The sequence below is a fragment of the Oncorhynchus clarkii genome, chromosome 16, assembly GCF_045791955.1.
Source record: "Oncorhynchus clarkii lewisi isolate Uvic-CL-2024 chromosome 16, UVic_Ocla_1.0, whole genome shotgun sequence".
Lineage (NCBI taxonomy): Eukaryota > Metazoa > Chordata > Actinopteri > Salmoniformes > Salmonidae > Oncorhynchus > Oncorhynchus clarkii.
In genome coordinates, this window is record NC_092162.1 from 63,015,655 (window position 1) to 63,028,583 (window position 12,929).

Here is a 12,929-nt window from a genome sequence, read left to right on the forward strand (position 1 = left end):
GACCGATGTATGACCCCCCCCCCTCTCTCTCCCTCTCGCTCTAGTTTGAGCCGATGAAGCGTGTATCGGCTGAGGAGGCTCTGAGACATCCATACTTCAGGAGCCTGGGGGAGCAGGTTCAGACACTGTCTGACAGTAAGTCTTCAGCTCAACCTTACATAACCTCACTACATCTATACACCTTATCTTAACCAACAAAGTATATCAACAAACCCATGTCTAACCCACTCTACTCCACGACCACACCTGGCTAGCAGCGTTAAGTGTCCGAGAGAACTCTTCCCTGATGTGTCTCCCTCTTTTCAGCGTCCTCCATCTTCTCTGTGAAGAACATTCAGCTCCAGAGAGACCCAGGGAAGAGGTCTTCAACCTTCCCAGAGTCAGGTGAGCCCTGCTGGGGTTAGAGAGGTGGGTTAGAGAGCTGGGTTGGGGGGACAATAGTTGGAGTAGAAATAGGAAATCTGGAGTGTCTCAAGCAATATGAGCCTGTCTCCTGCATATTTTCCTTTTCTCTCTCTCTCTTTCTCTCTCTCTTTCTCTCTCTCTCTTTCTCTCTCTCTCGCTCTCTCTCTCTCTCTATATATATATATACACACAGTATATACAGTTCTGTGAAAAAGTGTTAGCCAGGTGTGAAAAAATGCTATAAAGTAAGAATGCTTTCAAAAATAGACATGTTAATAGATTATATTTATCATTTCAAATCAATATTTGGTGTGACCACCCCTTGGCTTCAAAACAGCATCAATTATTGTAGGTACACTTGCACACAGTTTTGAAGGAACTCGGCAGGTAGGTTGGCCCAAACATCTTGGAGAACTAACCACAGTTGTTCTGTAGATTTAGGCAGCCTTCATGTAATCCCAGACAGACTCGATGATGTTGAGATCAGGGCTCTGTGGGGGCCGAACCATCACTTCCAGGACTCCTTGTTCTTCTTTACGCTGAAGATAGTTCTTAATGACGTTGCTGTATGTTTGGGGTCGTTGTCACGCTGCAGAATACATTTCGGGCCAATCAGATGCCTCCCTGATGGTAAACAAAAATGGTATAATGGATAAGTATCTGCCTGTACTTCTCAGCATTGAGGAGACCGTTCTTTCTAACCAAATCCCCAACTCCATTTGTAGAAATGCAGCCCCAAACTGGCAAGGAACCTCCACCAGTCACTCATTCGTGTACCCCTCTCCAGCCCTTCAGCGAACAAACTGCCTTCTGCTACAGACAAATATTTCACATTTTGACTCATCAGTCCAGAGCACCTGCTGCCATTTTTCTGCACCCCAGTTCCTGTGTTTTTGTGCATAGTTGAGTTGCTTGGCCTTGTTTCCACGTCGGAGGTATGGCTTTTTGGCCATGTATGTCTGCCTTGACATGTCTGGCTGCCTTGACATGTCTGTCTGCCTTGACATGTCTGTCTGTCTGCCTTGACATGTCTGTCTGTCTGCCTTGACATGTCTGTCTGCCTTGACATGTCTGTCTGCCTTGACATGTCTGTCTGTCTGCCTTGACATGTCTGTCTGCCTTGACATGTCTGTCTGTCTGCCTTGACATGTCTGTCTGTCTGCCTTGACATGTCTGTCTGCCTTGACATGTCTGTCTGTCTTGACATGCCTGTCTGCCTTGACATGTCAATCTGCCTTGACATGTCTGTCTGTCTGCCTTGACATGTCTGTCTGCCTTGACATGTCTGTCTGTCTGCCTTGACATGTCTGTCTGCCTTGACATGTCTGTCAGTCTTGACATGTCTGTCTGCCTTGACATGTCTGCCTTGGAGAGACTGATGCAGTATAACTACTTTGTGTCTTGTTGCTGGGCTCAGTCTTGCCAGGGTGTATGACGTTTGACAGTAAACTGTTGTTAGCTGAGTTTGGCTGTTCCTCACCCAGTTTTATTCTTCCTACACAGCTGTTTCTGTTTCAGTTAAGGATTGTGTTTCAATCTACATATTGAATTGATGATCATTAGCACCTGTTTGGTATAATTGTTTAATCATACACCTGACTATATGCCTACAAAATCCCTGACTTTGTGCAAGTGTACAAAGTGCTGTTCTGAAGCCAAGGGGTGGTCACACCAAATATGGTTATGAAGCCAAGGGGTGGTCACACCAAATATGGTTATGTAGCCAAGAGGTGGTCACACCAAATATGGTTATGAAGCCAAGGGTGGTCACACCAAATATGGTTATGAAGCCAAGGGGTGGTCACACCAAATATGGTTATGAAGCCAAGGGGTGGTCACACCAAATATGGTTTTGTAGCCAAGGGATGGTCACACCAAATATGGTTATGAAGCCAATGGGTGGTCACACCAAATATGGTTATGTAGCCAAGGGGTGGTCACACCAAATATGGTTATGAAGCCAAGGGGTGGTCACACCAAATATGGTTATGTAGCCAAGGGGTGGTCACACCAAATATGGTTATGTAGCCAAGGGGTGGTCACACCAAATATGGTTATGTAGCCAAGGGGTGGTCACACCAAATATGGTTATGTAGCCAAGGGGTGGTCACACCAAATATGGTTATGAAGCCAAGGGGTGGTCACACCAAATATGGTTATGAAGCCAAGGGGTGGTCACACCAAATATGGTTATGTAGCCAAGGGGTGGCCGCACCAAATATGGTTATGTAGCCAAGGGGTGGTCACACCAAATATGGTTATGAAGCCAAGGGGTGGTCACACCAAATATGGTTATGTAGCCAAGGGGTGGTCACACCAAATATGGTTATGAAGCCAAGGGGTGGTCACACCAAATATGGTTATGTAGCCAAGGGGTGGTCACACCAAATATGGTTATGTAGCCAAGGGGTGGTCACACCAAATATGGTTATGAAGCCAAGGGGTGGTCACACCAAATATGGTTATGTAGCCAAGGGGTGGTCACACCAAATATGGTTATGAAGCCAAGGGGTGGTCACACCAAATATGGTTATGAAGCCAAAGGGTGGTCACACCAAATATGGTTATGAAGCCAATGGGTGGTCACACCAAATATGGTTATGTAGCCAAGGGGTGGTCACACCAAATATGGTTATGAAGCCAAAGGGTGGCCACACCAAATATGGATTTGATCTAGATTTTTCTTCTGTTCACTCACTTTGTATTTAGTTAATTGATAAATATAATCTATTAACATGTCTATTTTTGAAAGCATTCTTACTTTACAGCATTTTTTCACACCTGGCTAACACTTTTGCACAGAACTGTATATATATTTGTTGTGTGTCTCTCTCTCTGTCTCTGTGCCTCTCTCTCTGTCTCTGTGCCTCCCTCTCTGTCTCTGTGCCTCTCTCTCTGTCTCTGTGCCTCTCTCTCTGTCTCTGTGCCTCTCTCTCTGTCTCTGTGCCCCTCTCTCTGTCTCTGTGCCCCTCTCTCTGTCTCTGTGCCTCTGTCTCTGTTCCTCTCTCTCTGTCTCTGTGCCCCTCTCTCTGTCTCTGTGCCCCTCTCTCTGTCTCTGTGCCTCTCTCTCTGTCTCTGTGCCCCTCTCTCTGTCTCTGTTCCTCTCTCTCTGTCTCTGTGCCTCTGTCTCTGTTCCTCTCTCTCTGTCTCTGTGCCCCTCTCTCTGTCTCTGTGCCCCTCTCTCTGTCTCTGTGCCTCTCTCTCTGTCTCTGTGCCTCTCTCTCTGTCTCTGTGCCGCTGTCTCTGTCTCTGTGCCTCTGTCTCTGTCTCTGTGCCTCTCTCTCTGTCTCTGTGCCCCTCTCTCTGTCTCTGTGCCTCTCTCTCTGTCTCTGTGCCTCTCTCTCTGTCTCTGTGTCTGAGCCTCTCTCTCTGTGTCTGAGCATCTCTCTCTGTCTCTGTGCCTTTCTCTCTGTCTCTGTGCCTCTCTCTCTGTCTCTGTGCCTCTCTCTCTGTCTCTGTGCCTCTGTCTCTGTCTCTGTGCCTCTCTCTCTGTCTCTGTGCCTCTCTCTCTGTCTCTGTTCCTCTCTCTCTGTCTCTGTGCATCTCTCTCTGTCTCTGTGCCTCTCTCTCTGTCTCTGTGCCCCTCTCTCTGTCTCTGTGCCTCTCTCTCTGTCTCTGTGCCTCTCTCTCTGTCTCTGTGCCTCTCTCTCTGTCTCTGTGCCTCTCTCTCTGTCTCTGTGCCCCTCTCTCTGTCTCTGTGCCTCTCTCTCTGTCTCTGTGCCTCTCTCTCTGTCTCTGTGCCTCTCTCTCTGTCTCTGTGCCTCTCTCTCTGTCTCTGTGCCTCTCTCTCTGTCTCTGTGCCCCTCTCTCTGTCTCTGTGCCTCTCTCTCTGTCTCTGTGCCCCTCTCTCTGTCTCTGTGCCTCTCTCTCTGTCTCTGTGCCTCTCTCTCTGTCTCTGTGCCTCTCTCTCTCTGTCTCTGTGCCTATATCTCTGTCTCTGAGCCTCTCTCTCTGTGTCTGAGCCTCTCTCTCTGTGCCTCTCTCTCTGTCTCTGTTCCTCTCTCTCTGTCTCTGTGCCTCTCTCTCTGTCTCTGAGCCTCTCTCTCTGTGTCTGAGCCTCTCTCTCTGTGCCTCTCTCTCTGTCTCTGTTCCTCTCTCTCTGTCTCTGTGCCTCTCTCTCTGTCTCTGTGCCTCTCTCTCTGTCTGTGTGCCCCTCTCTCTGTCTCTGTGCCCCTCTCTCTGTCTCTGTGCCTCTCTCTCTGTCTCTGTGCCTCTCTCTCTGTCTCTGTGCCCCTCTCTCTGTCTCTGTGCCTCTCTCTCTGTCTCTGTGCCTCTCTCTCTGTCTCTGTGCCTCTCTCTCTGTCTCTGTGCCTCTCTCTCTGTCTCTGTGCCTCTCTCTCTGTCTCTGTGCCTCTCTCTCTGTCTCTGTGCCTCTCTCTCTGTCTCTGTGCCTCTCTCTCTGTCTCTGTGCCCCTCTCTCTGTCTCTGTGCCTCTCTCTCTGTCTCTGTGCCCCTCTCTCTGTCTCTGTGCCTCTCTCTCTGTCTCTGTGCCTCTCTCTCTGTCTCTGTGCCTCTATCTCTGTCTGTGTGCCCCTCTCTCTGTCTCTGTGCCTCTCTCTCTGTCTCTGTGCCTCTCTCTCTGTCTCTGTGCCTCTCTCTCTGTCTCTGTGCCTCTCTCTCTGTCTCTGTGCCACTCTCTCTGTCTCTGTGCCTCTCTCTCTGTCTCTGTGCCTCTCTCTCTGTCTCTGTGCCTCTCTCTCTGTCTGTGTGCCCCTCTCTCTGTCTCTGTGCCTCTCTCTCTGTCTCTGTGCCTCTCTCTCTGTCTCTGTGCCTCTCTCTCTGTCTCTGTGCCTCTCTCTCTGTCTCTGTGCCCCTCTCTCTGTCTCTGTGCCTCTCTCTCTGTCTCTGTGCCCCTCTCTCTGTCTCTGTGCCTCTCTCTCTGTCTCTGTGCCTCTCTCTCTGTCTCTGTGCCTCTCTCTCTGTCTCTGTGCCTATCTCTCTGTCTCTGAGCCTCTCTCTCTGTGTCTGAGCCTCTCTCTCTGTCTCTGTGCCTCTCTCTCTGTCTCTGTTCCTCTCTCTCTGTCTCTGTGCCTCTCTCTGTCCCTGTGCATCTCTCTCTGTCTCTGTTCCTCTCTCTCTGTCTCTGTGCATCTCTCTCTGTCTCTGTGCCTCTCTCTCTGTCTCTGTGCCTCTCTCTCTGTCTCTGTGCCTCTCTCTCTGTCTCTGTTCCTCTCTCTCTGTCTCTGTGCCTCTCTCTCTGTCTCTGTGCCGCTGTCTCTGTCTCTGTCTCTGTGCCTCTCTCTCTGTCTCTGTGCCTCTCTCTCTGTCTCTGTGCCTCTGTCTCTGTTCCTCTCTCTCTGTCTCTGTGCCTCTCTCTCTGTCTCTGTGCCTCTCTCTCTGTCTCTGTGCCTATCTCTCTGTCTCTGTGCCTCTCTCTCTGTCTCTGTGCCTCTCTCTCTGTCTCTGTGCCTCTCACTCTGTCTGTGATCTTTCTGTGTTTCTCATATTGCAGTGTGGTCATAATGCGTCACACACCGTGTCTTGGGACTCTGTCTTGTGATTTGCAGAGCCGTGCCTGGTTCACACCGTCTACTCCATGCTAGTGTGAACTATGCTCACTGGTGTGCCATATTGACATCTGCCTCTACCAAGTTCACTGGTTCTGTCTCTATCACTCTGTCTCACTCTCTCTGTGTGTTTCTCTCTTTCTCTCTTCTCTTCCTGCCTCTATTTCTTTCCTCCTCCCGTGTGCCTCTGACAACACCAAACACCTCCCCCTTCTCCCCCTGCCTCTCTCTTCCTCTCTCTCTCTGTCTCTTTCTCATGTACCCCCCACCACCACCACCTTGCCCCTCCCTTCCTAAATAGCAGTGGCCCATAAGCTAGGCTCCGCCCCCTCGCAGTACTTCCAGAGAGAAGGAGCCAATCCCAGGGCTCAGAGTCACGGCCTCTCCTCCCCCTCCACAGGCTGAGTTGCCCCTCCCATTCTGGTAAATACATGCTCTCTCACACTTTCACTTCATTTTCCTCACTTTCAGTTCAGATGTCTTTCTGTATGTCCCGATGTCTATCATCGTGTCCACTGCTTATCCGTGCCTATTCTATTCTCCACTTCTAATAACTGTATGAACTGTGTTTCTGTCCATTTCAGACCTACTGCCTTATATTCCCTGTTTACTTATTCTCTGGTTCTTCTTGTTGCCTCGGTGATGTCCTCTCTTCCTCTTGTATCTTCCTCTGCATTTTACCAGTGATGATCTTCTTCATCCTTGACTCCCTGTCTTTCTCTCTCTCTCCTTCTGTTCTTGCTGCCCATGTTTTTCTGTTCATCATTCCACCATTTGCCTTCTTTGTACTTTTCTCTGAGAGAAACCTCCCAGTGTTCTATTTCAGTGAGGTTGGGGTGAAAGGTCAAACAGAAGGAATTCTGGGAAGGATGGGAGCGAGAGGAGACATTTTGATTGAAACGCTTTATGTTTGCAGCTCTGTTCAGGTTCCTGCAGAGGGAGATATAGCCTTTGTGTTTTGTCTGTAAGTGTGTGTGACCACAGGGTGCAGTGTGTGTGTGTGACAGAGTTCTTTAGATGACTTTGTGTTGTTGTGTTTTGTAGAGTTCTGGTTTTGTGCATGTTGAGCTACTGTTAAGGAGAACTCGGATAAATCAAACTTGACATCAAATGTTTTGGATGAACTTTTATTTCAGAGATGGAAGTTTCGATCCTCTTTGTCTGTGTGGGGTGGTACCTGTCTGTGTGGGGTGGAACCTGTCTGTGTGGGGGGGTACCTGTCTGTGTGGGGTGGTACCTGTCTGTGTGGGGTGGTACCTGTCTGTGTGGGGTGGTACCTGTCTGTGTGGGGTGGTACCTGTCTGTGTGGGGGGGTACCTGTCTGTGTGGGGTGGTACCTGTCTGTGTGGGGTGGTACCTGTCTGTGTGGGGTGGTACCTGTCTGTGTGGGGGGGTACCTGTCTGTGTGGGGTGGTACCTGTCTGTGTGGGGTGGTACCTGTCTGTGTGGGGGGGTACCTGTCTGTGTGGGGTGGTACCTGTCTGTGTGGGGGGGTACCTGTCTGTGTGGGGTGGTACCTGTCTGTGTGGGGGGGTACCTGTCTGTGTGGGGTGGTACCTGTCTGTGTGGGGTGGTACCTGTCTGTGTGGGGGGGTACCTGTCTGTGTGGGGTGGTACCTGTCTGTGTGGGGGGGTACCTGTCTGTGTGGGGTGGTACCTGTCTGTGTGGGGGGGTACCTGTCTGTGTGGGGTGGAACCTGTCTGTGTGGGGGGGTACCTGTCTGTGTGGGGTGGTACCTGTCTGTGTGGGGTGGTACCTGTCTGTGTGGGGGGGTACCTGTCTGTGAGGGTTGGTACCTGTCTGTGTGGGGGGGTACCTGTCTGTGAGGGTTGGTACCTGTCTGTGAGGGTTGGTACCTGTCTGTGTGGGGGGGTACCTGTCTGTGAGGGTTGGTACCTGTCTGTGTGGGGTGGTACCTGTCTGTGTGGGGTGGTACCTGTCTGTGTGGGGGGTACCTGTCTGTGTGGGGGGGTACCTGTCTGTGAGGGTTGGTACCTGTCTGTGTGGAGGGGTACCTGTCTGTGAGGGTTGGTACCTGTCTGTGTGGGGGGGTACCTGTCTGTGAGGGTTGGTACCTGTCTGTGTGGGGTGGTACCTGTCTGTGTGGGGTGGTACCTGTCTGTGTGGGGGGGTACCTGTCTGTGTGGGGGGGTACCTGTCTGTGTGGGGTGGTACCTGTCTGTGAGGGGTGGTACCTGTCTGTGTGGGGTGGTACCTGTCTGTGTGGGGGGGTACCTGTCTGTGAGGGTTGGTACCTGTCTGTGTGGGGTGGTACCTGTCTGTGTGGGGTGGTACCTGTCTGTGTGGGGTGGTACCTGTCTGTGTGGGGGGGTACCTGTCTGTGTGGGGGGGTACCTGTCTGTGTGGGGTGGTACCTGTCTGTGTGGGATGGTACCTGTCTGTGAGGGTTGGTACCTGTTTGTGTGGGGTGGTACCTGTCGGTGTGGGGTGGTACCTGTCTGTGTGGGGGGGTACCTGTCTGTGTGGGGGGGTACCTGTCTGTGAGTGTTGGTACCTGTCTGTGTGGGGTGGTACCTGTCTGTGTGGGGGGGTACCTGTCTGTGAGGGTTGGTACCTGTCTGTGTGGGGGGGTACCTGTCTGTGAGGGTTGGTACCTGTCTGTGTGGGGGGGTACCTGTCTGTGAGGGTTGGTACCTGTCTGTGTGGGGGGGTACCTGTCTGTGAGTGTTGGTACCTGTCTGTGTGGGGTGGTACCTGTCTGTGTGGGGTGGTACCTGTCTGTGTGGGGGGGTACCTGTCTGTGTGGGGGGGTACCTGTCTGTGTGGGGGGTACCTGTCTGTGAGGGTTGGTACCTGTCTGTGTGGGGTGGTACCTGTCTGTGTGGGGTGGTACCTGTCTGTGAGGGGTGGTACCTGTCTGTGTGGGGTGGTACCTGTCTGTGTGGGGGGGTACCTGTCTGTGAGGGTTGGTACCTGTCTGTGTGGGGTGGTACCTGTCTGTGTGGGGTGGTACCTGTCTTTGTGGGGTGGTACCTGTCTGTGTGGGGTGGTACCTATCTGTGTGGGGTGGTACCTGTCTGTGTGGGGTGGTACCTGTCTGTGTGGGGGGGTACCTGTCTGTGTGGGGTGGTACCTGTCTGTGTGGGGTGGTACCTGTCTGTGTGGGGTGGTACCTGTCTGTGTGGGGGGGTACCTGTCTGTGAGGGTTGGTACCTGTCTGTGTGGGGTGGTACCTGTCTGTGTGGGGTGGTTCCTGTCTGTGTGGGGGGGTACCTGTCTGTGTGGGGGGGTACCTGTCTGTGTGGGGGGGTACCTGTCTGTGTGGGGTGGTACCTGTCTTTGTGGGGTGGTACCTGTCTGTGTGGGGTGGTACCTGTCTGTGAGGGGTGGTACCTGTCTTTGTGGGGTGGTACCTGTCTGTGTGGGGGGGTACCTGTCTGTGAGGGTTGGTACCTGTCTGTGTGGGGTGGTACCTGTCTGTGTGGGGTGGTACCTGTCTGTGTGGGGTTGGTACCTGTCTGTTTGGGGTGGTACCTGTCTGTGTGGGTTGGTACCTTTCTGTGTGGGGGGGTACCTGTCTGTGTGGGGTGGTACCTGTCTGTGTGGGGTGGTACCGGTCTGTGAGGGTTGGTACCGGTCTGTGTGGGGTGTTACCGGTCTGTGAGGGTTGGTACCGGTCTGTGAGGGTTGGTAGCGGTCTGTGTGGGGTAGTACCGGTCTGTGAGGGTTGGTACCGGTCTGTGAGGGTTGGTACCTGTCTGTGTGCGGGGGTACCTGCCTGTGAGGGTTGGTACCTGTCTGTGTGGGGTTACCTGTCTGTGTGGGGTGGTACCTGTCTGTGTGGGGTGGTACCGGTCTTTGAGGGTTGGTACCGGTCTGTGTGGGGTGTTACCGGTCTGTGTGGGGTGTTACCGGTCTGTGAGGGTTGGTACCGGTCTGTGAGGGTTGGTAGCGGTCTGTGTGGGGTGGTACCGGTCTGTGAGGGTTGGTACCGGTCTGTGAGGGTTGGTACCGGTCTGTGAGGGTTGGTACCTGTCTGTGTGCGGGGGTACCTGCCTGTGAGGGTTGGTACCTGTCTGTGTGGGGTGGTACCTGTCTGTGTGGGGTGTTACCGGTCTGTGAGGGTTGGTACCTGTCTGTGTGGGGGGGTACCTGTCTGTGAGGGGGGGTACCTGTCTGTGAGGGTTGGTACCTGTCTGTGAAGGTTGGTACCTGTCTGTGTGGGGTGGTACCGGTCTGTGAGGGTTGGTACCTGTCTGTGTGGGGGGGTACCTGTCTGTGTGGGGGGGTACCTGTCTGTGAGGGGGGGTACCTGTCTGTGAGGGTTGGTACCTGTCTGTGAGGGTTGGTACCTGTCTGTGAAGGTTGGTACCTGTCTGTTTAACACAGTGCTAATATATTATGTTTCTTTCTTTTGTTCTTTCCCTTTCTAACCCTTTTCCCCCATCCTCCCTCTCTGTCTGTCTCTGTCTCTCAGCCCAGGGGAAGAGTAGGAGGCAAAGTGTGTTGTTTTAGTGTCGGTGGGGTTGGGGGGGGGGGGGGGGTTGTGAGGAGGACAGTGACGTACGGAACTGTCACACACACACACCAACCCCGCCACACACACCGAAGGAGTCCAACACACACCCTGCCACACACACTCACCCCGAAGAATCCAACACACACCCTGCCACACACACACACAGAAGGAGAGAAAACACACAGTACTACCCAAAACAAAAACAACAAGTCAACAACACAAGACTGAGGAACACTAAATGGGGAAAAACAAATGACTTAACATAATGAAGCCAGAGGATGAGAAGACTTGAGGATTTGAACATGAAGGTGAATATGTAAGAAGAGGAAGATGAGAGGAGCGATCCTCCGTGCTGCTTCTTCTGCTGCTCAGAGTACAGCAGTGATTAGGGCCGCTTTGGACTAAGCTGAGTGGATATGGTTTGAACAGGATTTGCTGTATCAGTGAGTTCTAACGGGGGGCGGGGGGGTATGAGGGGGTTGGGGAATGTGAGCCTCTGCACCCCCAGGCTAGAGGACGGGCATGTTTAAAGTGAGGGAGGGAAGGAGGGATGAGCGGGGTGGGGAACGCGAGCCTCTGCACCCCCAGGCTAGAGGACGGGCATGTTTAAAGTGAGGGACGGATCCTCTCCTCTCTCCCTTTTTCTTTCTATAGTCTAGACTGAGCTGTAGAACTCTGCTTTTTCATATCACACCCTAACCATAAGCCCTAATCTCAACCCCTAACCCTAACCCTAACCAACACCTAAACCCCTAACCCTAACCAACACCTCAACCCCTAAGCCCAACCAACACCTCAACCCCTAACCCCAACCAACACCTCAACCCCTAACCTTAACCAACACCTCAACCCCTAACCTTAACCAACACTTCAACACCTCAAGCCCTAACCTTAACCAACACCTCAACCCCTAACCCCAACCAACACCTCAACCCCTAACCTTAACCAACACCTCATCCCTAACCCCAACCCCAACCAACACCTCAAGCCTTAACCTTAACCAACACCTCAACCCCTAACCTTAACCAACACCTCAACCCCTAACCTTAACCAACACCCCAAGCCCTAACCTTAACCTTAACCAACACCTCAACCCCTAACCTTAACCAACACCTCAACCCCTAACCTTAACCAACACCTCAACCCCTAACCTTAACCAACACCCCAAGCCCTAACCTTAACCTAAACCAACACCTCAACCCCTAACCTTAACCAACACCTCAACCCCTAACCCCAACCAGCACCTCAAAACCCCTAACCTTAAGCAACACCTCAACCCTAACCTTAACCAATACCTCAAGCCCTAACCCCAACCAACACCTCAACCCCTAACCTTAACCAACACCTCAACCCCTAACCTTAACCAACACCTCAAGCCCTAACCTTAACCAACACCTCAACCCCTAACCTTAACCAACACCTCAACCCATAACCTTAACCAACACCTCAAGCCCTAACCCCAACCAACACCTCAACCCCTAACCTTAACCAACACCTCAACCCCTAACCTTAACCAACACCTCAAGCCCTAACCTTAACCAACACCTCAAGCCCTAACCTTAACCAACACCTCAAGCCCTAACCCCAGCCAATAGCTGAAACATCGACACCTAGCTAACTACCATACCGTCGTGTCCATTTCTCTACCCCACACACACATGTATGCACGTGCACACACACACACGAGGCATAGAATTGTGTCTATAGGATGCGAATCCTTTGTTTCCAAATCATATTTGGAATGGAATGGATTACATACTGAGCCTGGAGAATCTCACTATTTAATCCATTGCATGCTTCCCACCCCCCCCACACACACATTTGTACATTACAGTGCCCAGACCTGGCACCCCGAAGGTCGACTCTAGCACCTGATCCCCCATTCTATTACCTCATCAATCAGTCACTCAGGCAGAATACGGTACCAATACAGTACCAATACAGTACCAATACGGTACCAATACTTTACCAATACGGTACCAATATGGTACCAAGCATACACTAACAACACTAAAGTTATCTTCTTCAAAGTGTACAGTATCTACAGAAGTCAACAGGACTGGGCACTTCACTAGGCCACTATGCTGAAGTGCACACTAGGAAACACTAAGTTACACAACACACAACAATAGGACAATGCATTATGAAGAGATTATTATCTGTATGATGTGATGGGATACTTTTATGACACGCTATAGTGATACACAACAGAGCAATATATAGGAGGGTTGTTGATGCCCAGGTGCACTTCACGCCAGAAGTTTACCTCACAGGACAAAGGGGGTTTGAACAGTGTAAAGAAACCCCTGAACCCCTGTCAACCTTGATTCTCCACTACCCTTGTTCTTATGCTCCATTTATAGCTACTTAACATTGAGCTGTTTTTGATCTGATCTGACCTCTTAGATACTAAATCTAAAGTACACCAACGCTCCCCCCACTCAAACACCCTTATACACACACACACACACACACACACACACACACACACACACACACACACACACACACACACACAACACACACACGCACACAC

At 51.6% G+C, this 12,929-nt stretch overlaps 1 protein-coding gene across 9 annotated transcripts in view; it reads left to right on the top strand.

Annotated features, from left to right (window-relative positions):
* Window positions 1–10,596, top strand: part of LOC139368888 (cyclin-dependent kinase 17-like) — a 119,480-nt gene extending 108,884 nt beyond the window's left edge. For 5 of the 9 annotated variants that reach the window (XM_071108357.1, XM_071108359.1, XM_071108355.1 and 2 more), the window contains 4 exons: window positions 45–135; window positions 307–384; window positions 6,214–6,335; window positions 10,352–10,596. In XM_071108357.1, coding sequence (XP_070964458.1) covers window positions 45–135; window positions 307–384; window positions 6,214–6,317 — 273 coding nt within the window. In that variant the 3' untranslated portion in view covers window positions 6,318–6,335; window positions 10,352–10,596. The remainder of the gene's footprint in view (window positions 1–44; window positions 136–306; window positions 385–6,213; window positions 6,336–10,351) is intronic. The other 4 variants (XM_071108360.1, XM_071108356.1, XM_071108361.1 and 1 more) reach the window with 2 other exon arrangements.
* The last annotated feature ends 2,333 nt before the right edge of the window (window positions 10,597–12,929 follow it).